The sequence below is a fragment of the Bison bison genome, unplaced genomic scaffold, assembly GCF_000754665.1.
Source record: "Bison bison bison isolate TAMUID 2011002044 unplaced genomic scaffold, Bison_UMD1.0 scf7180017864383, whole genome shotgun sequence".
Classification (NCBI taxonomy): Eukaryota; Metazoa; Chordata; class Mammalia; order Artiodactyla; family Bovidae; genus Bison; species Bison bison.
Genome location: NW_011494955.1, coordinates 3,666,719 through 3,688,805, shown reverse-complemented (window position 1 = coordinate 3,688,805; position 22,087 = coordinate 3,666,719). Strand labels below are relative to the sequence as shown.

The window sequence follows — 22,087 nt, the reverse complement described above, 5'->3', positions numbered from 1 at the left end:
GTGTTTTTTTGGATTTTTTTTTTTTTAAATACTGAGCCTTTGCAATTTAGTTCCAAATGTAAGGTTTCTCCTTTCAAATTTAGAGTCTAGCTGGGACATAGCTGGTGAAGTTAAAATAGAGTACAAGATGAATGTGCCACGTGAGCAAAGCAGTTGAGGAAAGATTGGGACCAGAGAGGTCAGTTGAAGTGAATGTTAATGACCTGCATGTGTTGAGGGGCTGGCTGTAACATGCATAAGAGAAGAATCCACAAAGTTCGGTGACTATATTTGTAAGAAAGGGAGTAACTTAAGGTGACTCTGAGGTTTGAAACTGAGTGACTGGGAGAATGATAAAAATAAGAAAATCAAAGTTTGATGTCAGGAGGAGGAGGACCAGGGTAGGTCAGTGGGTAGAGTAGTTGATAATATATGTGAGGGAAGGATGTTTTCAAAATCAAGCTCGGCATCCAAGTCATCCCGAATTGAGAGCTATAGGATTGAGTCGGCGGAGGGAGAGCTGAGGGCCAGAGAGAGAAATGTGGGGGCTGTCTGTAGCTATGCAATGACTCAAATGGGGTAGTTGGATACATTCAAACAGCTGTCTCCTAGGTACTAGGCATCCTGTTAGGAGAACAATGTAGATTGGGGTAGTTGTGTGAGATCACAGTTACTACGGTGAGATGTCCCCAAGTAGGTACTCTGTGTCTTTAGTCTTTCCAGGAATCAAGTTGTGTTTTCAAGAAAGTACCTCCACACAGTGCTCACTCTAGGGAGTGGTGTACACAAGAAAATAGTGAAACAAGAATAGAGGAACTTGAGAAAATAAAGAATTTCTCTTAAAGGGGACAGAGAATCAGATTGTTGTCATTTAAGTCGTAAAAGTCCTCTGATTTTTTTTTTAGTAACCAGTTTTCGGTATTCTAGTTGCACTGTCAAATTTTCCTTTTCTGCTTGTGTGCTCAGTCGTGTTTGACTCTTTGCAACCCCATGGACTGTAGCCCGCCAGGCTCCTCTGTCCATGGGATTTCCCAGGCTAGAATACTGGTGGGGATTGCTATTTCCTCCTCCAGGGGAATCTTCCCAACCCAGGGATTGAATCTTTTCTGCATTCCTAGTGAAGTAGAAGTTTTTCTGTGTACTGAGCTCACTGTTGTACAATGTCAGATTATACAGATGAGGGAAGAGATGATAGACACGAATAATAACCCCATATTAAAACTGACCACCGACTTTGATTTTTATTGGGAGCCAAAGGAATTCATCATTTGAATAGGCTACTGAACGCCCTATCCCTGTTTTCTGTCCTGTAGCACAGAGATGTATTTGCCTTTTTTTGGTCATATTGTTAAAACCCATGGGCATCTCTGTGACTTCTGCATCTTTTCCTACCAGTTTTAATACTAGTCTTTTAGTTTTGTTTCTAGTTTAGAGAAAGAGCTTTGTAATAAATTTGTCGGTCTGGTTGCTTAGCAGCTTGCTGTGATTATTATGTAGCTTGGAACAGATACATTGCCGTTTGAAAATCTTGGTTTCCGGCCCTGATTCAGGTATATATTGCATCCAAGCTTGGAATTGAAAGCTTTTTTGCTATTAGAGCAATCATCATACAAGTACAAATGAGTAATTCTGTAGCATTTAATAGAAAATATCTTAATGTTTATATATTCCTTTTTCCTTTGCTTTTCCCTCCCCTTTCTTGCCCTTATAGCTTATAGTACAATGTTACAAACACTGTAAAGTCACTAATCCTTCATAAAAGAGTTCTTAAAATTTTATTTAGATGCATGAAAGAGGACCTGGACTAGAACATTCAAGGGATGATTAGGAGAACATAAGAAGAATCCTTTAATGGTGTTTCGGAGGACGTTCAGTTTTCAAATGAAATTTGATTTTTTAATTTCATTTCCTTGATAATTTTCATAACATTGCACTGATGTCTTTCTTTCTCAACTGTTAAGATCTTATTTCCTCAAAGTGTTCCCAGTTAAAGTCTATTTGGAACAGAACTGCCTGTAAGGACACCATTTTTAATGTAATATCAGCAAGTCTTTAGGAAATATGAAGCTTGAAATTCACTATTACAGAACACAGTAGCAAATGATTTTTCCTTTGCCCTTCTAGCTGTGAAGGTGGTGTATTGTCTCCTTGATGCCAGAATGTGGTACAACATAATCCTTTGCCTATACTTAGTACAAATTTATTAGACATAGTCCCTGCATGCAGTCCAGCAGAGAGCCCTGCGTTACAGAAATAATTCTTGTGCTGCTGAGCTGGCGATTTCCCCACTTAATCGCTCGTGTGACGTCATCTGTGCCGTTGGTAGGAAATGTGCTGACCATGTCCTGCATTTTAAAAGGCAGTTGCCACATGGGTACTAGCTAAAAATGAAATTAAAAATAAACCTTTCAAGTTACATTGAAAGTCTTCAAAGTACAGCAGGATTAAAGTGGCAAAAATGTTATATTAATCATTAGGCTCGACTAAGTAGTTGATCACCTAGTAATAAACTAACACACTTGTCCCTAATTGCTTTCTTCTCAGCTCCAAAGTGATTGTAGAGTGGAGGAAAAGAAGTAGGCAGCAAGGGGTGTTACATTCAGGGGACTGAAATGCTTTTGTAATTTTCAAATGAGTCTTAAACATTCTAACTTTGTTTTTATAATAAGGATTACACAAAACATCAGTTGTTGACTTGAGATTCTCATAGTGGTAGCTTACACATGGATGAGTCCAGATGTTAGTCACTGATCACTGTGCTGGATTGCTACTGAATCTTTTGTCTGGGGGAGATGGCAGGACCCCTAATGTATATTTGATTTCTTGGCAGGAAGATGGATACTACGATGCTGAATATGCGGAATCTGTTTGAGCAGCTTGTACGCCGGGTGGAGATTCTCAGTGAAGGAAATGAACTCCGTAAGTCATTCTGAGATGGCCTGTGAGGAGAGAAAAAACAGATTTCAGATTTGGGCTTTCTACATAGCCTAAGTGTGTTCCAACCCTAAAATTGTTTTTCATTTTGAGTTACCTAAAAAAAAAACAATGGTCAGTTATTTGTGGTCAAAGCTTCATGGACACGGATTCTAAATGGTCACTTTTTTTTTTCCTGTATTTTTAAATGGGTTTTACCCAGATTTTTTCATTATTAAGGTTCTCTTTTCACTAAATAGTTGGCATTAGTTGCCGATTTCATTTTTGTATAACAAACTGGGCAAAATCTATTGAATTTCTAAGGATGTTGCTTTTTTCATTAGAGGAATAGTCGTGTACATTTTTTATCTGGGGTTTTCCCTGTGTCCTATAAAACATTTTCAATTGGAAAGGAGAAAAATGACATAATTTCTTTTTGAAGGAAGGACAATCCATCTGCTTTCACCTACTTCATATATTTGATGCTTAGTAATAAAGGTTTGAGGTTGGGTGGAGAGCTAGGGAGGCAAAGGAGGTGGTGATGGAATCGTCTTCTGGGAAGTAGATTAGTGACAAAGAAAGGTGGAGCCGATAGCTCTGACTTACGCGATCTAAGGGAATTATTCTTTACTGGCTTTTCTTTGTGTTACCATCCTCTCCTATTTCAGATTTTCATGAATATCTAATTCAGTGGGTGTTGCTGCTAAGTCAGTCTCATTGGTATAAAAGTAATGCAAGAACTAAGTCTTAAAAATCTTCATAGTACTTACTATAGTGTGTTGCTTGTGCCATTCAGTGCTTTCTTTAATTTGATTCATGCTTTTAATAGCTTTCATTTACTTACAGCCCTTTCAAAACAATATTCTCTTTTCTCTAATAACTGTTGCATGACCTTGTCATCTGGTACCAACTCAGTAACCATGATGGCATACTAATTAGGCTTTTCTTTGAGGTCACATCATCTCAGAAGACAGATTGTTTTGGAGTCCAGTGGGGAAGAGATCTTAAAATTCAGGTTCACTCAGCCCATATTCAGTGAGAACCTATCACAACTTCTAGCACATGTAGAGGGAAAGGGATGACTAAATGACTTCATGGAAAAAACTAGGGTTTGACTTGAGCCTTCAATTGGATATAGGGTAGGATCCCAACAGACAGAGGTAAAAGAGGTCATTGAGTGTTAAGGAGACTTCTGAGTGGAGGCAAAAGGGTGTTGGATGTGAGGTAAATAAGGGTAAGTGGGGAATGACTTAATCAGAGCCGTGCTTTTGGAAAGTTACCCTGCCAGAGGTGGTGGCTGCATTAGAGGTGGAGGCTGAGAGGCTGATTAGGTGTTTGCCCTAGCTCAGGAAAGAGGCATTAGGGAGCCCTAACTGGAGCGATGATTGTGAGCATGGAAATGGGCAGAAGAGGCTGTGATACTAAGATCTCTAGGAGGAAGCAGCTGATGGCATGTGGGGGCAGAGGGAGGAATTTGAGGTTTGGAGTCTTAGTAACTAGTGCTGGCTTTTAACTGTTATTTCTGTCTGTGAGATAGGAATTTTGCCACAAGGATTTGGAGATAAATGAGATACTAGGTTGTGAAAATACCTATGGAAAAAATATGCCGTAAAAATACAAGATATTTATTCTTACAGGAACCCTTATTTTATAAGTAAATTTCTGTCTTTCCTTAATTTCTGTTACAAAGTAGAGGTACATTTTGTACCCGCTCTGAATCCCTAACTTGGTATGTTGCCCTTTGAGGAACTAAAATGACTTAATGTCTTCTGGACTCTAGAATCTCCTTTTCTGCAACCACTCTAGTCTGTTATCTTCTTAGAGCCTAGGAATTCTTCCCATGCCTAATTGTCCCCTGACTCCTTACTCTTGCTTTTCATCATATAACTTCATTCCTTTCTTTTTTTTTGTACAGTAATATCTTAGTCATGTATGCAAATGCTCTGGTTTTGGTCTAATATAAACAAGCATTTAATCATTTGTATTAAAATAGGAATGCCTTCCTTTAAATGAACTGATACTTTATTTGGTTTCAGTTCTGTTGTCCGATTCAGTTAGATCTGTAACATATGCCATTTAACAATGAATGGGAATTAAACCCCAAATAAGACTTTTCAAGGAGTATCCTAAAGAACAAGCTAACCAGCAAATTAGGTCAAGTGAAAATCTTTTCATTCTTAAATTGTTTTTCAATTCAGGAAATAGTTGAGTGTGTAGGCAGCACTATATTTAGAAACATTGACCACAGTGTAGAACTAGAAAGCTTTTAGACTGTGAAAAGTGTGTTTCCTGTTCTTTATTTTTGAAAAAGGGAAGTATTACATACATTGAAAAATATGCAAACAATAAGTTCTTTGCTTGGTGAATCGTGAGAGTAAAATGTGACTAAGAACCAGCTCTTGTTTTTAAACTTTGTGAATCTATAATTTTGAAATATTTAAAATTGCAAAAGGATATATTGTTTTCTTTTTCAGTTAAGGAGAAAAAAGCCCCTTAGTAATGCGTTCTAAACTGTTAACTAAACCAGTATATCATTTACAACTATTTCAATTGTAATAATATATTTTACTTTTTGAGATCCTTGATATTTGTATTATCTAAGATAACTAGGTCATAATATCCTGCTTTGCTAGAATCTGTTGTTTACTAAAAACTTGTTTCCTTGTGTGTCAGAATCAGTTTCTCTAGATTGAATTGTTATCCTAATTTGTAAGTTTGAAATTTGGTCAAATAATTAAAATTGCTTTAAAAAAGCATTATATTATTTCTGTGCTCTTACGTTAAATTCAAATAGGAAAGGCTCCCTTATTACCAGAGAATCTGCTAGCTTTGTGTGAATTTGGCCTAGTTTCCACTGTAAACTGGGTTAATTTGACCAGCAGCAGATGTACACCTTGGAAGGTTCCTCCATGATGCTGGTGGAATGATGGCTTAGAGATACATTGAGGTTAACTAGAACAGTAAGGCATTGTAGAATTGTCTTTGCAGTAGTCTTTGCAGGTGATAAGAATGGATGCCACCAGAGTTGTTATGCTTTGAGGTGCTGCCTTGGAAGCGATGCTTCCTTTGCAAACATTTGAAGAGAGTCCACATTCCTCTTATCAGTGAGTCATCCAAAGCTAGTATGATCTTCTCGTCCTGTGTCTTTCCAACTGGAATGTTTACATACCCTTCAGGGCTGTGTTAAACAGCAGAAGCAAATTGGCTCTTTACTTTCAAATCAATATTTGTATAATTATACAGCTGAATGCGATTGCAGGCCTAGACATCTGTAATATTAATCTACATCTACTGGAGCATATTACAGCAGTTACATTTGAATTTGCTGTTTAACGCCTCTTTGGTGCAGCAACATGTGACTCTAAAGGAGGGTGTTTTTGTTTTATGGCCTAACTGTCCTGGTGCATGACAGCTGCCCCAAAGGTATCCTCCTCTGATTGCCTTCTGTTCAGGAGCTTTCACTGTTAGTGTTACATCTGGAGCCAGGTGACTAATGAGTTACTTATTTCATAGCAGATGCCACTGGCTAAGCCAAAAGTAAGTGGCCTATTGGAATAGGAGTTGCTCCCCACAAAACTCTTGACCAGAGTGATGAACATATATCAAGGATCTGCTCCTGGTTATTTTCAGCTGGATTTGCTCATAATTCAGCTAGTCCCTTAATTATGCATTTGGAGTAAAACTAACTGGAGGACTCATTTATTACAGCATTTATACTCTGTTTGGTGCTTGAATTATTAAAGTTTCCCCCTTTTCTTAGAATTTATCCAGTTGGCAAAGGACTTCGAAGATTTTCGTAAAAAGTGGCAGAGAACAGACCACGAGTTGGGCAAATACAAGGATCTTTTGATGAAAGCAGAGACTGAGCGTAGTGCTCTGGATGTTAAACTGAAACATGCACGCAATCAGGTGGATGTAGAGATCAAACGGAGACAGCGAGCTGAGGCTGACTGTGAAAAGCTGGTGTGTATTGTTTTTCTGCTAGCACTGTGACAGTGGGGGTGCCCTGTTTCTTCTTCATTAAAGAATTAGAAGCAGTTTGTCCATGATTGGAGCTGAAATTGCAACCAGAAATACTATTTTTCATAGGTTGAAATTTAAATTTTTTAAATTTTTTCTCCTTTAGATCTTAAACATTTACTTAATATACAGATTTCAAATGAGAATTTAAAGAATTAGGGGGAAAGGCAGGGAGATCCTAGCATATTTGATCTATTTCTTATTGTTGATTATAAGTGCTACCTAGAACATCCTCATGTAAGATAGTAACAGCTAGTACTTTGTCATTGATATAAGCAGGACAATTCTTAAGTCTTTATTGCGGCTCTTAATTTAGGATAAAGGGCTCGCTATGTTCAACCAATATGAACACTGGGACGTAGGGCACTGTCATTTTGATGTACCAGAGTGGGTCATGGTACAAAGGAAGCCCTTACTAGGAGGGACTAATCCATCTTGGTATACTGTTAGATGCCTCAGTAAGCTCAAATCGTCTGGTTCCAGTGCATCACAGCTTTGTATCCATTTTAATGCATTTTGCTCCACCATTTAGAAAGGTGGGTGACTGCTTTGATCTGTAGAAGCCAATAATTGTCCTGATAAGATGACACTAAAGTGTTTTTGCTCTGTGAAATCTATTTTGGGACTCTGATTTTGCAGTCCTCTCTTTTCTTGAATTAGCGGTTTGATCCAAAAGTCTTGTAGCAGAAACCTCACTATTCTAGATAGAGTTCATTTTACCAGTCAGAAATCAGAGACGCAATCTGGGCTTGATGTGAATTAATATGCTATTGGTGTAGCAGCCTTCCTGAAGGCTCATTTGCATAATGCTGTATTTTAATGTCTTCTGGTTTGCTTGTCCCATAAATTTAAGGTGAAGCTTTCTCTCCTGGTTAGTTAGGATGTTTTACTCTGCTTTGGTCTGTAGGAAAGACAGATTCAGCTGATTCGAGAGATGCTCATGTGTGACACATCTGGCAGCATTCAACTAAGTGAAGAGCAAAAATCAGCTCTGGCTTTTCTCAACAGAGGCCAACCAGCCAGTGGCAATGCTGGGAACAAAAGGTGGGGGAACTGCATCTGTTATCTGATCACAAGGAACACAGCTCTAATAAGTTCTTATTATCTAAACTCTTAAATATACTGCTTTTGGAATGTGTGCTAAATAAAACAAAAAGACTTTGGAGGAAGGGTGGGTGGGAAATAAAGGTGCAGGGGCTTCCGGTTTTATTTTTTTATCTTAGGTTTTTTCATTAAGGGTAAACTTTGACGTTGGTGCACAATTGCACCAACATCAATAATCCTGCACATTGCTAAGAAACCTAAAGGTGGAAGTGGCAGTTCAGCAATACTTCCAGCGTTTACTCTCTAGAGAGCTCTCGTAGTTCTGGTTTAGAAAGACCCTCTGAGAGCCAAGCCCAGACAATAATTTTGGTTCTACTGCATCACAATTTAGAATAGTCTCAACCAGGCTTTGAATTAACACCCCCAATATGATACGTAGGGAATGGTCAGCACTCTGAGCTATTTATTTTGTTGTCTGGTTGTTTTATGGGGAATCTTTATAACTAAGAAGATGTACAGGCTTAATTTCTTAAAAAGCTAATGCTGGGTAATTCTCTCTCTTGTAGAAAACAACCACAGTTGGGATCAAACTGAACTTCACTCTTCTGCCTGTGACGTTTTAGCAGCCTGTAGTATAGACTCAGCAGGAAATAGCACCTATACCCCTGACTAACTTTAAACCGCAGTTATGAGACCTTTGCTGAAATAGCAACTGCGCTGCATGTGTGCTCGTGTGTGCACACACACACAAACACACATACATACACAGTCTCCCTGGAAAACCATAAAAAGCAGCTCAACACAGCTAGGGTTTGAGCTTGTAGTTATCTCCACAGGGAAGATGCTGCTGTGAAATTGCTGATGTTACCTGACTAGTGTGACTTTTTCTGGTGTTGGTGGATTTTACTTTGCACAGTCTTGTTTCTAACTACTATTTCACTCATCTAGACTGTCAACCATTGATGAATCTGGTTCCATTTTATCCGATATCAGCTTTGACAAGACCGATGAATCCCTGGTAATGAACACTTGATTTCTGAGAATTATCTCTTTTTCTTAACCCTGCTCCATCAGGAATCTCTCTTCTGTCCTCTCTTCTGAAATTCCCTTATTACTATTTTATTAGTTGATATGTTATAGATACTGACTAGCTTTTAAAAATATAAATACACACAAGCTTGTAAGAGATTGGCATATATTTAGCCTTTGGAAGTGAGAATATAGAATTTAGGATTTGGCATGAGGTTAAATTTATTTAACGAATCTGTGAGCTGCCTGTACTAATTGATTATTACATCTTGACTTTTTAAAACCCCAGCTAGGGGGAAAAAAAAAATTATCAAGACTCTATCCAGCCAGGCTTTATTTGCTGCTCTTGGTGAGAGTAGACGTGTGCCTCATTTCTAAATTAAATTGGTTCTTGAGGAAAACTTAGTCATACTTCACAATTAGAAGGAAACCAATGCCTTGGAACTTTAGCCCAAAGGCTGATGAAAGTTTCCAGGCACTAGATAATACCTTGATGAGCAGTGGTTCACCTGTCTGAGCTCTTTGTTACCCTGCTGTTGTGGGGCAGCACCCTTCTTGTAATGTATGGTGATGTTTCTGCATAAAAGGTCATACCCTGATAGTCAGTCTTTGTTCCAGAGACTTGCAACTTATTGGTTTGTGTAGCTTTCCTATTTGACTGGTGGAAAGCTAGCAAACTAAACAATAAATCAGGAGGTTATTGGTAGTTGGTCATTTGATGATAGCAAAAGAAATGACAACTACTTGTTACTAGGCTGAGAGTTTTCTGTCCAAATTCAGAGTTTGACTAGGGCAGTAATTGCTCTTTTGTAGATATTAATATTAGGTATCACCTTTTGGGAATAAGGAATGACACAGTTTGGGATTTGTAATAAAACTAGAATATATTTCTAGCTGCTTTTAGAGCTAGACCTATGGTGTAATATCTCTTGTAACTGAGGCTGAATCAGACAACCAGTACCTAAATTACTTGACCATAAGTTGGAAAGGATAAATTTATTTAGCTAAGCTATAATATATACAACTGTTTAGGGGTTTTGTGTTTTCAGAGACTATCAGGGTCAGGAGGTCATAGGTAGCTACTAAAGATGAATGCAAAAATAGAGTGAGTGAGTGAAGTGAAACTAGACCACAGTGAAAGACAAATGAATACTTTTTTAGGGCCCAAGGAGGAGGGATGATTGAGAGATGTGAATCCTAAACTAGAACTTTTAAAGTGGCTACATTGTACAGAACATCAGATTAGATGGTAGCAGTCCCTAATGAGCAAGGATCACATCTGAACCATTAGTATAGTGCCCACCATTCTGTGAGTTCTAAAACTAATTACAAAAATAATCAGAAACAAAGGACCAGGTACTGAAGATAATCACGACAGAAGTTGATTCTTTAACCTTTTCTTGCCTCTGTGGTATTGATTCCTGATTCTATTATAATAGCTTCAATTTTGGAAAGAAGGCATGTTCACTTACCACAGCCCTATGGCTATAACATTTGAGAATTGTGAGTTAGATACTCAGACTCAGGAGGTTTTTAAAATTTTCTGTAAATGTATTTGCATAGGGTTTAGGGGAGGCCTAACCAAAGAAGGATATTAATACAGTACAATTGTCAACAGGATTGGGATTCTTCTTTGGTAAAGACTTTTAAACTGAAGAAGAGAGAAAAGAGGGTATGTATGGTTTTGTTTACTTTTGGGTTTGTGTGTCTGTTTTTACTTAGTAGCAATAAAAGAGTTTTCTCAGAAATGTTGCCGTTGTGGTACATTCCTGACATGTTGCTCTAGCTGATGTTAAACACATATTACAAGTGAATCCATGTTGGGGGCGGGGGCAGTATTGATCGTCCCTGAGGTAGTAAACTCAAGAGAGAATCCTGTCCTGTCTGTTTCACTATTCTGAGCTGATTTAAGTTCATTCATGGAGAGGGAAAGGATCTATTTAAGTTTGTTTTTGAGATGTCATATGAATTTTTATGCAGAACTTTTGTGCTCTAAGTTTCAGATGAAATATGTGTGTAATGGGATATACAGAGATCTATCTGTGCTTGTTTAGGGTCCTTAATATGTTTCTAGGACTTCATGTCCTTAGATAGGATTACACTCTACTTTTTCTGGTGCTGCCATCTAAATTTTTCCAAAGCTTGGTTGTTCTTCTAGGGCACTGAAGGCCTTTTTGTGGAAATAGGCTGTGAGAGAGTGCACATTGTTTGTTATTTCCTGCAGCGCTGGTACCTAGGACTTGCATCCAAGTTGTCTAATTGAATAATTTTATTTTTTGTGCTTCAGATCTCCTATCTGGCACTAAAGTTCTTGGGTTTTGCCCCATTTCTAGCGCTCAAATAGCCGACAGTTCGTGGATGGTCCCCCTGGACCTGTAAAGAAAACGCGTTCCATTGGCTCCACCGCAGACCAGGTAAGAATAACTAGGCTGAGAGAATTGTGGTCTTGAACATAGCGAAGTGTAGTGGCCCCAACCATAAAAATCCCAAGTCAACATTGCAGTGTTATTTTGAAAGAGATGTTTGGTGAAAGTTTTTCTCTGTACTAGGATTCTTGTTATCCACAAGAATAGAACAGTAAACAACGTCAGCTTCGTGTTTGTTCTCAGTTGCTTGCGTGTATACCTACCCCTGTGACCTGTATTTTATTTGAGAGTATTAGATTTCAACTTCAAGAGTATTTGGGGCTGGGGGCTTAAGTCCTTACTAAGACTCAGAAATTTTTTAACTCCACCAAACCACCCATAGTAGAAGGGAAATTAGATTTATCCTTCCCTCATTACTGCCTTTGTTTCAGGGAAATGAATCCATAGTTGCTAAAACTACAGTGACTGTCCCCAATGATGGCGGGCCCATCGAGGCTGTGTCCACTATTGAGACCGTGCCATATTGGACCCGGAGCCGAAGGAAAACAGGTCCGCTGGGTTTGTGGCTGAATTGCCTGTGTGAAAACAACTGGTAAAATCCAGGGAGAGCTGGTTTCTTGGAACCCTCATGAGGCAGGGGCTGGATGTTTTAGGTTTACTTTACTGCTACTCACTGAGGGACAGAGCTCTGTTTTTGTCATGCCCTGCTTTGGCTTGCTAGCCTGACCTACACCACTGGTGTGTAACTTGTCTCTCTGGAGACAGTGTTTTGCATAGTTCACTTCTGGGTGTTGTTATAGATTCCTGAGTGTCTAATAGTTATATTGTATATTTGGCTGTGTCGGATCTTTGTTGCGGCACTCAGGATCTTTGCTGTGGGGTGTAGGTTTATTTGGTTGTGGCTCACAGGCTATTGGAGAAGGCAATGGCACCCCACTCCAGTACTCTTGCCTGGAGAATCCCAGGGACAGGGGAGCCTGGTAGGCTGCAGTCCATGGGGTTGCTAAGAGTAGAAAACCACTGACTGATTTCACCTTCACTTTTCACTTTCATGCATTGGAGGAGGAAATGGCAACCCACTCCAGTGTTCTTGCCTGGAGAATCCCAGGGACGGGGGAGCCTGGTGGCTGCTGTCTATGGGGTCGCACAGAGTCGGACACGACTGAAGCGACTTAGCAGCAGCAGCAGCACAGGCTATTTAGTTCCCCTGCAGCTAACATGGAAGACATGTTTCCTTTCCATGTCCCCTGGCACTGGAAGGCAGATTCTTAATCTCTGGACCGCCAAGGAAGTCCCTACTAGTTATATTAGAATTGGGGTTAAAATTCAGAAGGGAGAATTACCTGGCGGTCCAGTGGTTAGGACTTCGCACTCTCACTGTCAAGGATCCTGGGATCCGTCCCTGGTTGAGGAACTAAGATCTCACAAGCCACAGGGTGCGGCAAAAAAAATTCAGAACGAAATATCTAAGACACAAAGCGTGGAGTTGTCTGTTTTCTAGGTACTTTACAGCCGTGGAACAGTGACTCCACATTGAGCAGCAGGCAGCCAGAGCCAAAAACTGAAACAGACGGCTCCAGCACTCCGCAAAGCAATGGGGGGATGCGCCTGCACGACTTCGTCTCTAAGACGGTAAAACTGGGGTTGCTGCTGCTTTGGGACACATCTAATTTTTTAATGGTGGGCATAATATTTGCTAATCACAAATTTACATATTTAGTATTGTAAAGTTAAATGTCAAATTTCCTTCCTCCTTCTCATCCCACTCTCCAGGGTTCTAGAGGGTGTGTATCTTTCCATTCTGTGAGTGATAGTAAAAGAAAGCAACTTTTCAGAAGCAGTTTTTGCTTTATTGTGATATGTATTTACAGTTCATGTTTGAATATGGCACGTGTCCCATTTGATTTCTGGTAAAAATCCAAGCAAACTGACAGGGGCACAGAGGCATTAACTGACTTGTTTGAGCCACAGGACAGTAAGTAGCGAAGTTTAACATAGAGGTTTTCTGACTCCTTGCCAACAAATTCTTTCCACTAGTGTATGGTGATCCCTTCCAACTCAGTGCACTTATGCAAATTACTTAGCCTCTTTTTGCTTGTTTCCTTATCTTAAAAAAACCTATAGGATTATTGTGAGAATACACAAGTAAAAACTAAGTGTAAAGGGATGAGAAAGCTGTTGGGCACATGCTGAGTGCTTAATAAATGTTGATTGATGATAAATGTTCTAATTCATACCATTCCGTTTCATCCTCAGGTTATTAAACCCGAATCTTGTGTACCATGTGGAAAGCGAATAAAATTTGGCAAGCCGTCTCTGAAATGCCGAGACTGTCGTGTGGTCTCTCATCCAGAATGTCGGGACCGCTGTCCGCTTCCCTGTATTCCTACCCTGATAGGGACACCTGTCAAGATTGGAGAAGTATGTATGACCTGTGGGAGCCCTCCCTGTGTTATGACTTTGTTAGCTTTTAAAAACTTCTGTGTTCAGACGCTTCAGTCTGTCCAACCCCTTGTGACCCCATGGACCGTAGTCTGCCAGGCTCCTCTGTCCGTGGGGATTCTCCAGGAAAGAAGACTGGAGTGGGTTGCCAGGGGATCTTCCCAACCTAGTGATAGACCCTGCATGGTAGGTGGATTCTTTACCTCTGAGCCACCAGAGAAGCCCTTTAAAAGCTTATGGTCATTTTTTTCAAAAATTATTGATGCCATGTACATTTCCTCCCTCAAATAGTGAGTAGAAATTATAAAATATTAACTTGAAGAATCCTGTTTGGGTTTGTCTGTCTGATTAGTAGCCTTTCTAAACCAAATTCTTCTTCCTTTTCTTCCCCTCCCTTCCCCTTCCTCTTTCCCTCCCTTTCCTTTTTTTCTTCCTTTTTCCTTCTCCCTTCCCTCCTTTGGCTTCCTTTTCTTCTCTTCCTTCCCATCCCATCTACTTTTGTAAAATTTCAAACATATACAAAAGTAGAGAGATGAGTATAACTAACCCTGGTTCTTATCATTCAACTTTCATGATCCCTGACTTATGTCGAGTCTTGATTTGTTAATACCCCCATCTCCTCCTCCTGACCCTATTCAGTGAATTATTTTGAAGCAAATCCCAGCCATGATATAATTTCATCTTTGAATATTCTTTCTCTTATGTTAGAGATATTCCATACTAGGCTATTAAGATTAGATTCATTTCTAAAATTTGATTCAATTCATTAAGAAATTATTATTAGAAGCAACATTAGCAAGAATCAAAACAAAATGATTGAGCTGCTACTCAGCCTCCAGCAAATCAAATATTACTTTTCTTTAATCTTTTTTTTTTCTTTTAATGCATGATTCCCATTTAATCTTTATTTTTTTTTCTGGTTGTGCTGGGTTTTTGTTGCTACTCGAGGGCTTTCTCTAGTTGACAGTGAGTGGGCCTACTCTCTGTTGTGGTACACGGGCTTCTTTTGTTGTGGAGCACAGACTTCAGGCCCGTTAGTCTCAGTAGTTGTGGTACATGGGCCTAGTTGCTCTGTGGCATGTGGAATCTTCCCAGACCAGGGATCAAACCCATGTCCGCTGCATTGGAGTGGATTCTTACCCACTGTACTACTGGGGAAGTCCTTTAATCTTAGAGTTTTTATCCATGCTTGTAATTTTTTTACAGATTTTCTGTAATATAGAGCCACGGAGTTCTCTCCTACAGATCAGTGTGTGTCATAGTCAACTGAGTTGTATTAAATAATTTTTCTTACTAAGAGTAATTACAGGATAGAACAGATTTTTTAGAATAATAAATTAGTTTATATTACACTCCATACCTGTAATCTCATTATTGCTTTCTTTCTGATGCCCTTGACTGTAAGAGGAGCAGGGGTGGAGTTGTAGCTAGTGATCTTATTACTTGTTCATGCGAGAGTGTGGTGTATGTGACCATAAATCAGTCCTGGTGTAGAGGTAGGAAAAATAATTGAGCGGCTCTAGTCTTATTTATGCTTTGGGAAGAAGAATTTTAAAGTAGGCATGATGTCCCAGCCTCTGTATTAGTCTGGGGATGGCTCTTCCCACTGGTCTTCATCTACTAGTCTAAGTGGTATAAATAATAACTCTAAACTCGCCTTTTTCAGGGAATGCTGGCAGATTATGTGTCCCAGACTTCTCCAATGATCCCGTCAATTGTTGTCCACTGTGTAAATGAGATTGAGCAAAGAGGGCTGACCGAGGTAAGAGTCCACCCTTGGAGAGGGTGAATTTGTTATTTGCATCAGTAATTAAGAGGTTTTTAACTGAAAGTGTCATCTTGATAACAGACAGGCCTGTATCGGATCTCAGGCTGTGACCGGACAGTGAAAGAGCTAAAAGAGAAATTCCTCAGAGTGAAAACTGTACCTCTCCTCAGCAAAGTGGATGACATCCATGCTATCTGTAGCCTCCTGAAAGACTTCCTTCGAAACCTCAAAGAACCGCTTCTGACCTTTCGGCTAAACAAGACGTTTATGGATGCAGCAGGTGGGGCAGATTTTAATGCTTAAATATGAGTCCCGCGGGGGCAGGAGTTTTGACTCTTCTGTTTCCTGCTTTGTCCCTTGCTGGGTACAGTGCCTGAATACAGTGCTCAGATACTGTGATAGATGAATAACTCTTCCATGTTCCCTGTGCTCTTCCTGTCTGAAACGTATAGGGTCCTAACAGGGTTTTTTTTGTCGTACTTTCTGTTGCTTTTTTTGGTCAAGTTTTAGGTTGTCCTTTTGAACTTGGAGCAACCCTTGATTTTTTTACCTCACGCCTTATATTTAATCCATTGGCGCATCTTATCAGCAGAAGCCTTGTAAATATATCTTAAATTTAAAATGTGTCATTCCTATTGCTGTCTCTGGAGTGCTGTAAGACCCTACTGGTTTTCCTATTTCTACTCTTGCCCTCTACAGTATAACCTTCACATAGTAGCTAGAGTGGTCCTTTCAGAATTTAAATTGGACGATATCCCTTCTTTCCTCAGTATCTCCCAGAAGCCTCTCGTAAGTCTCAGAATAAAATCCACAGTCCTTAACAGGCCCCAAAGACCCACATGATTTTGCCCTGGTTATGTCTCCAATATCATTTCCATCAACATGCCTTCCTTCCTTCCTTCTTTTCCGGTTACACTGAAATTCTTGTAATTCCTAGACTATAACCGAGTTTACTCCAAACTCGATTAGAGGCCATCATACTTGTTGTCTCAACCTGGAGTGACATTTGCAGGATTTGCTCCTTTGTTTCTTTCAGGTTTCTTGTTGGATAGCTTGTCCACAGAAACACCTGACCAGCTGGTCAGAAAGAACAGCTCCCATTACTTTCTAGTTTTCTTGCCTGCCTTATTATTATATGTATCACTGCCTGATAGGTATTTGCTTTCTGATTGACTCCTCCAGTAGCATGGGGCAAGGGCTTTTGTTTAGTTCTGCTTGATGCTGCGCACTTAAAACAGTGCCTGGCACCTGGTAGGCTCTTAACATGTTTTGTGAACAAGTACCTTCTTTATAGTTGTAAACTGCAGTTATACGTCTGCCTTCCTGGAAACACAAGTTTCCAGCTGCTCTCCCGAACTGCAAGAGTTGTTTTTTTTTAAAGTTCTGATTTCTAATATTGAGCTGTTGGCCAGTAGCCTACTTGTTAATGAAACTAGAGACTGATGCAGTCATGAACCTAATCAGAAGTTTCAGAAGCTTACTGTATAGATGAGACTTTGTGGTCGATAGCTTGGAAACCTCTTGTCAAGGGAAAGAAGTCTAGGCCTCTTGGTGCTTTCTTTTCATTTACAGAAATCACAGATGATGACAACAGCATAGCGGCCACGTACCAGGCTGTGGGTGAGCTGCCCCAGGCCAACAGAGACACACTGGCTTTCCTCATGATTCACTTGCAGAGGTGAGTAGAGCGGAGATTTGTCTCTGTGAGTCTGGGAATTTGCCACATGGAAGAGGATGGGGGTTGGATGTTAGGGAAGAATGTGAAGGGTGAAGTATTTTCCTGTAGATCTTTTATTTTGGTCTACTTTTAAGCAGAAGGACAAGTCTTCTAATGTAATGCTCTTTTACATAGAGTGGCTCAGAGCCCAAACACTAAAATGGATGTTGCCAATCTGGCCAAAGTTTTTGGCCCTACAATAGTTGGCCATGCTGTATCCAATCCAGATCCAGTGACATTGTTACAGGACATCAAGCATCAGCCCAAGGTAAGCAGGCATGTTATGTTACATGAACTCATACAACAAAACAGGACAAATTGGTGAGAGGTAAGCCCTGAGCGTTGATAGTTTGCTAACATGTTGGGTGGCTTTTAGGTGGTAGAACGCCTGCTGTCACTACCCCTGGAATACTGGAGCCAGTTCATGATGGTAGAGCAAGAAAACATCGACCCCATGCATGTCATTGAAAACGCAAATGCCTTCTCGACACCACAGACCCCAGATGTCAAAGGTAAGGCCTAAGGCGTGCTTCTTAAAGGGCCTGACTCCCTCTCTGGTTTTTGGCTGGATGCCCTCTCCTTCCCTTTGCTAGAGCCATTTGAAATACATATTCTTTAGTAAAATTAAAAGATTTTTGAGAATTCTAACATTAAAGAAAAAGCTATACAGTTCTACCATCCTAACTTTTTTTTCACTTTTCCATGTTCTTCTTTCTTTATCCATATGGATATTTTTTATAAATATAGATATAATAATTTAGATATAATTGGTTATTTCATTTAGCATTTTGTGAGAACTTTCTCTGTTACTGTATGATCTTATCATTTTTATGGTTGTAAACTATAATTTACTTAAATATGCTATGTTTGGTACTGATTTTATTTTTCAGTTTTTCATAACTACATATACTGATGGCATTAACATATGTATATGCCTTTTTATTTTTCCTAATGGTAAATTCCTTGGAGTGGGAATTACTGAATTGAAATAAAGGTTTTAAACATTTCTGTTTCTTGGTATGCTTTACCAATTTGATTTCTTAAAGGCTTTTGCCAATTTGTATTGCCACCAAAAGTGTATGAGACTGGTTTCATTCCAACTTCATTGGCATCGGAGACCTGTTCTTTTATTATTGCAAGTTGCTTTTTAAGGAAGTATATTGTTTTTTCTAGTACAGGAAAAATCAAATAGATGCTAGATTTGTGAAGTTTGGAGTTTGAGAATGGCTTAAGTCAGAAAATGAATGTTAGCTACTCATTGAGCATTGCCTGCATAGTTCAAAAAATATACTTGTGTGTTATAAAATGATGACAAAACTGACCCCCGGGACTTTGCTAGGTCTCTAAACTTAGCTCTTAAGTGTCTCACAGGTTTTGTAGCTTAATAATAGTTGCCTTACGAGAATGCTTTCTTCCCCACCCCGCCTCCTTTAAAAATATGTCTTACCTTTGATTGAAGTGAGTTTACTGGGGCCTGTGACCACTCCTGAGCATCAGCTCCTCAAGACTCCTTCATCCAGTTCCCTGTCGCAGAGAGTCCGCTCCACCCTCACCAGGAACACTCCCAGGTATGTAGAATTGGTTGGCTCAGGAAATAGGAAATGGTCACTTCCTTGGACATCCTTCCCATCATGCTGAAGCTTATTGAAAGAAAAATTGAATTAGATCTTAGCTAGCAGCTCGATGTTAAAAGCTGTAAGGATACCCTTTTTGAAAGGGTCTAAAGATCTTTAGCGGAGAAGGCAATGCAACCCACTCCAGTACTCTTGCCTGGAAAATCCCGTGGACGGAGGAGCCTGGTGGGCTGCAGTCCATGGGGTCTCGAAGAGTCGGAAATGACTGAGCAACTTCACTTTCACGCATTAGAGAAGGAAATGGCAACCCACTCCAGTGTTCTTCCCTGGAGCATCCCAGGGACAGGGGAGCCTGGTGGGCTGCCGTCTATGGGGTTGCACAGATTTAGACACGACTGAAGCGATTTAGCAGCAGCAGCAGCAGTAGCAAAGGTCTTTAGTATTTACCCTCCCTCATCTCAGGTGATAAAGAGCGGCTTACAGAGTAGTTGCTGAGGGTTTCCTACTTTAGTTGATTGTCAAGTAATGTTATAGTTGTTTATTTATCATTTTTTATAGAGTACTTTTCCAGTTCATTTTCTTTTTCTTTAGATTTGGGAGCAAAAGCAAGTCTGCCACCAACCTAGGACGACAAGGCAACTTTTTTGCTTCTCCAATGCTCAAGTGAAGTCGTGTCTCCTGTTACTTGACAGCATTTACTGACTGTGGGGAAGAGTGCACCTGTACTCTCTACTCTGCAGCCTCATTACTACTTTTAGCATTCTCCAGGCTTTTAATCAAGTTTAATTGTGCATGGGGGTTTTATGAAAACTATATATATCTCTTTCTCCTTCTCCTCAAGTAATGTAATATCAACACCTTGTGCTGTCTTTGGGAGCTCTTAGATGGGAGATCTTTACAGGGGTATGAAATTCATTGTGATTCTTTTGCAGGCTAGGAGGGACATCCCTTTGGCTTAAAGCCAAATTCCCTCATGTAATGACATTTCTCTGATGTAATTTCCATGAGACTAGTGGTAGAAGCCCCTGCCTCTTTGGTAAGACTGACTTGTCTTGGGGTGGGAAATAGCGGGGCAGGGTAAAGAAAGGTTTGGGCAGAGAATTTAGGATGGCTCCTTCGTGAGAACTTGGAAATTCCCCTTCCCCTGTTAGGAGCTGAGCTGTAACAGTGGAGCCTTCATAGAAGTGGGATATGGGGAGGACTAAACTAGTAATGGGAGTGTGCTTGGCTTTAATTTGGTTTGATTAGGTTTAATAGTGTTAAGTGGCACAACCTTGTAAAAGTTATACTACAATTTATATTTATTTCTAATGGGCTTCTGTTGGGACATTGGGTTTGGTTGGGGTCAGAGCCAGTTTATTCTTAAGTTGAATTCATTCTGATGCTTAACACCCCCCCGCCCCCTTGTCCATTGGAGCTCTACTTCTAAAGGTCAGTGTACCGTCTGTTTAACACCCAACTAACAAGAGTAGGCTGTAAGGGAAGATTGTCAATATTTTGAGTGGCAAGAAAAGCCACAGTCATTTTGTCTTTGCACTTTGGATGCTGAAATCTTCCTATGGAGCATAGCTGCATCTAGATAAATATGAGCTTTTCCTTCTATTAGAATTACTTACAAAGCCTATCAAAATGCTTCCTTCTATAGAATGTTTCTGACCCATAGTTTCAGAACATATAGAATGTTCTGACCCTGTAAAACATACATTTGGAAAAAAGTAAATAGTTTTTTCAAAATGAATGTGAGATTGATTTTCTTGTCTGGAAGATAACCTTCAATGCCTTTTTAAAGAAAATATATTTCCCCAAAAGTGTCCTGAGTCTTATCATTCATTTCTCCGCTCCCCCCTCACCACCTCCAGCTTCACCACCACCAGGAGTTGGTTTCTTTGTTTCAGTCTCTTTCATTGTCCAAAGTGAAGTCCTGGATTTGTCCTGACTCTTAACCCCTTATTTGAAGAAACTACTTTAAACAAAAACCAAACTTTCTAAACAAGTCTTTAAGGACGAGAATGGTGCAGGAAAAAGGAAGAAAGAAAAACACAAACGACTGTCTGGCTGACTGCCTGGAATACCCATCACTGCTGGAGGTGCCTCTGGAGTGAGCTGGGATGATTAACGGAGGGCACCTGCACTTGGAACTCTGAAGCTGGTGAACAGAATGTATCTGAGATTGAACGTAAACAGTTGCAGGCTTAATATGTAACCGTGGAGAGAGGAGGCAACCTACTGGCTTTTTTCCCAGGAGGTGGTAGCTCTTGCGGCAGGGCCCATCTGCCTCAGCAAATTGACAGAGGATGGGTCCCCTCTCCCCTTTCCCTCTTTACACACACACACACACACACACACACACGTGTGCCTTTAGGATTTTTTTTTTTTAAACTTTGTCCTGGATGCTGTCTTTCTTATTTCTCTGCAAGCTTAGTGTTGGCCTGTCTCCATATTTGCTGTTCTGTAGTATCTCCCCAAGGTACATTTTAAGTCACTAATGTGGAGGAAGCAAATGGATTGTATAATGTGAGTGAAGGCAAAAGAAGACCCTGTGCAGGAACTGATGGCCCATTAACGAAAAAGGAAATGGTCCTGTGTGTCAAATGTTGGCAGTCAGTTGCTTGGTTTCTAGGCTAGGCCAAGAGACCTTAGCCATGAAAATAATTCTGATATTAGCAGAGGGAAATATGCATCAACCTTCAACTTCTTTAACAGTACTTCATGTGGAACAGCTTGACTTTCGAGGGCTTTCTTAATTAAATTGTACTCCCTTGATGTGAGATCTGTGGCAGGGGCTTGGGAGTGGGTGTCACCCTGCCTCCTGCTCCTAATCCTAACCCTTTCTGATGCTGCCTCTTACTCTGTCTTTAATGCAGAGCTTTATTATCCCACTTGCTAATAGCCAGAATATTTACATCTTTAAATCCATTCATCTCCATCCATCTGTGTAAGGCTCCTGAGTTTGATGTTGATTTAACTGGGCAAGCATTACATGGTTTGATTTAGGAGCAACAGTTGGTGTTTATTACTGGATATTTAATGGTTTTTTTTCTTCCTTGAGAAGGTGAGTTCTTTGCTTGCAGAAATAAGAGGGCGAGAAGGCATCTTGAGTTTCCATCAGAAGACTGTAGGGTTCTCAATTGAGTTAACTGTGGGGGAAAAAAGTCATTTTGGGCTATGAACTGACCCTGTGGCACTGAAAGGGATCTTGAGTTCCTAAATTCATGCTTCAGTTACCGAGCGGCAC

General features: G+C 40.1%; 1 protein-coding gene across 1 annotated transcript in view; it reads left to right on the top strand.

The window, feature by feature from the left end:
* RACGAP1 (Rac GTPase activating protein 1) overlaps positions 1 to 20,590 on the top strand; it is a 25,802-nt gene extending 5,212 nt beyond the window's left edge. The window contains exons 2-17 of the mRNA XM_010857789.1: positions 2,810 to 2,898; positions 6,653 to 6,855; positions 7,820 to 7,956; positions 8,905 to 8,974; positions 10,604 to 10,657; positions 11,319 to 11,399; positions 11,783 to 11,900; positions 12,853 to 12,983; positions 13,608 to 13,772; positions 15,460 to 15,555; positions 15,643 to 15,841; positions 17,134 to 17,239; positions 17,414 to 17,546; positions 17,655 to 17,790; positions 18,738 to 18,846; positions 19,444 to 20,590. Of these exons, the coding sequence (XP_010856091.1) occupies positions 2,814 to 2,898; positions 6,653 to 6,855; positions 7,820 to 7,956; positions 8,905 to 8,974; positions 10,604 to 10,657; positions 11,319 to 11,399; positions 11,783 to 11,900; positions 12,853 to 12,983; positions 13,608 to 13,772; positions 15,460 to 15,555; positions 15,643 to 15,841; positions 17,134 to 17,239; positions 17,414 to 17,546; positions 17,655 to 17,790; positions 18,738 to 18,846; positions 19,444 to 19,519 (1,899 nt within the window). The 5' untranslated portion in view covers positions 2,810 to 2,813 and the 3' untranslated portion in view covers positions 19,520 to 20,590. The remainder of the gene's footprint in view (positions 1 to 2,809; positions 2,899 to 6,652; positions 6,856 to 7,819; positions 7,957 to 8,904; positions 8,975 to 10,603; positions 10,658 to 11,318; positions 11,400 to 11,782; positions 11,901 to 12,852; positions 12,984 to 13,607; positions 13,773 to 15,459; positions 15,556 to 15,642; positions 15,842 to 17,133; positions 17,240 to 17,413; positions 17,547 to 17,654; positions 17,791 to 18,737; positions 18,847 to 19,443) is intronic.
* Positions 20,591 to 22,087: the final 1,497 nt, after the last annotated feature.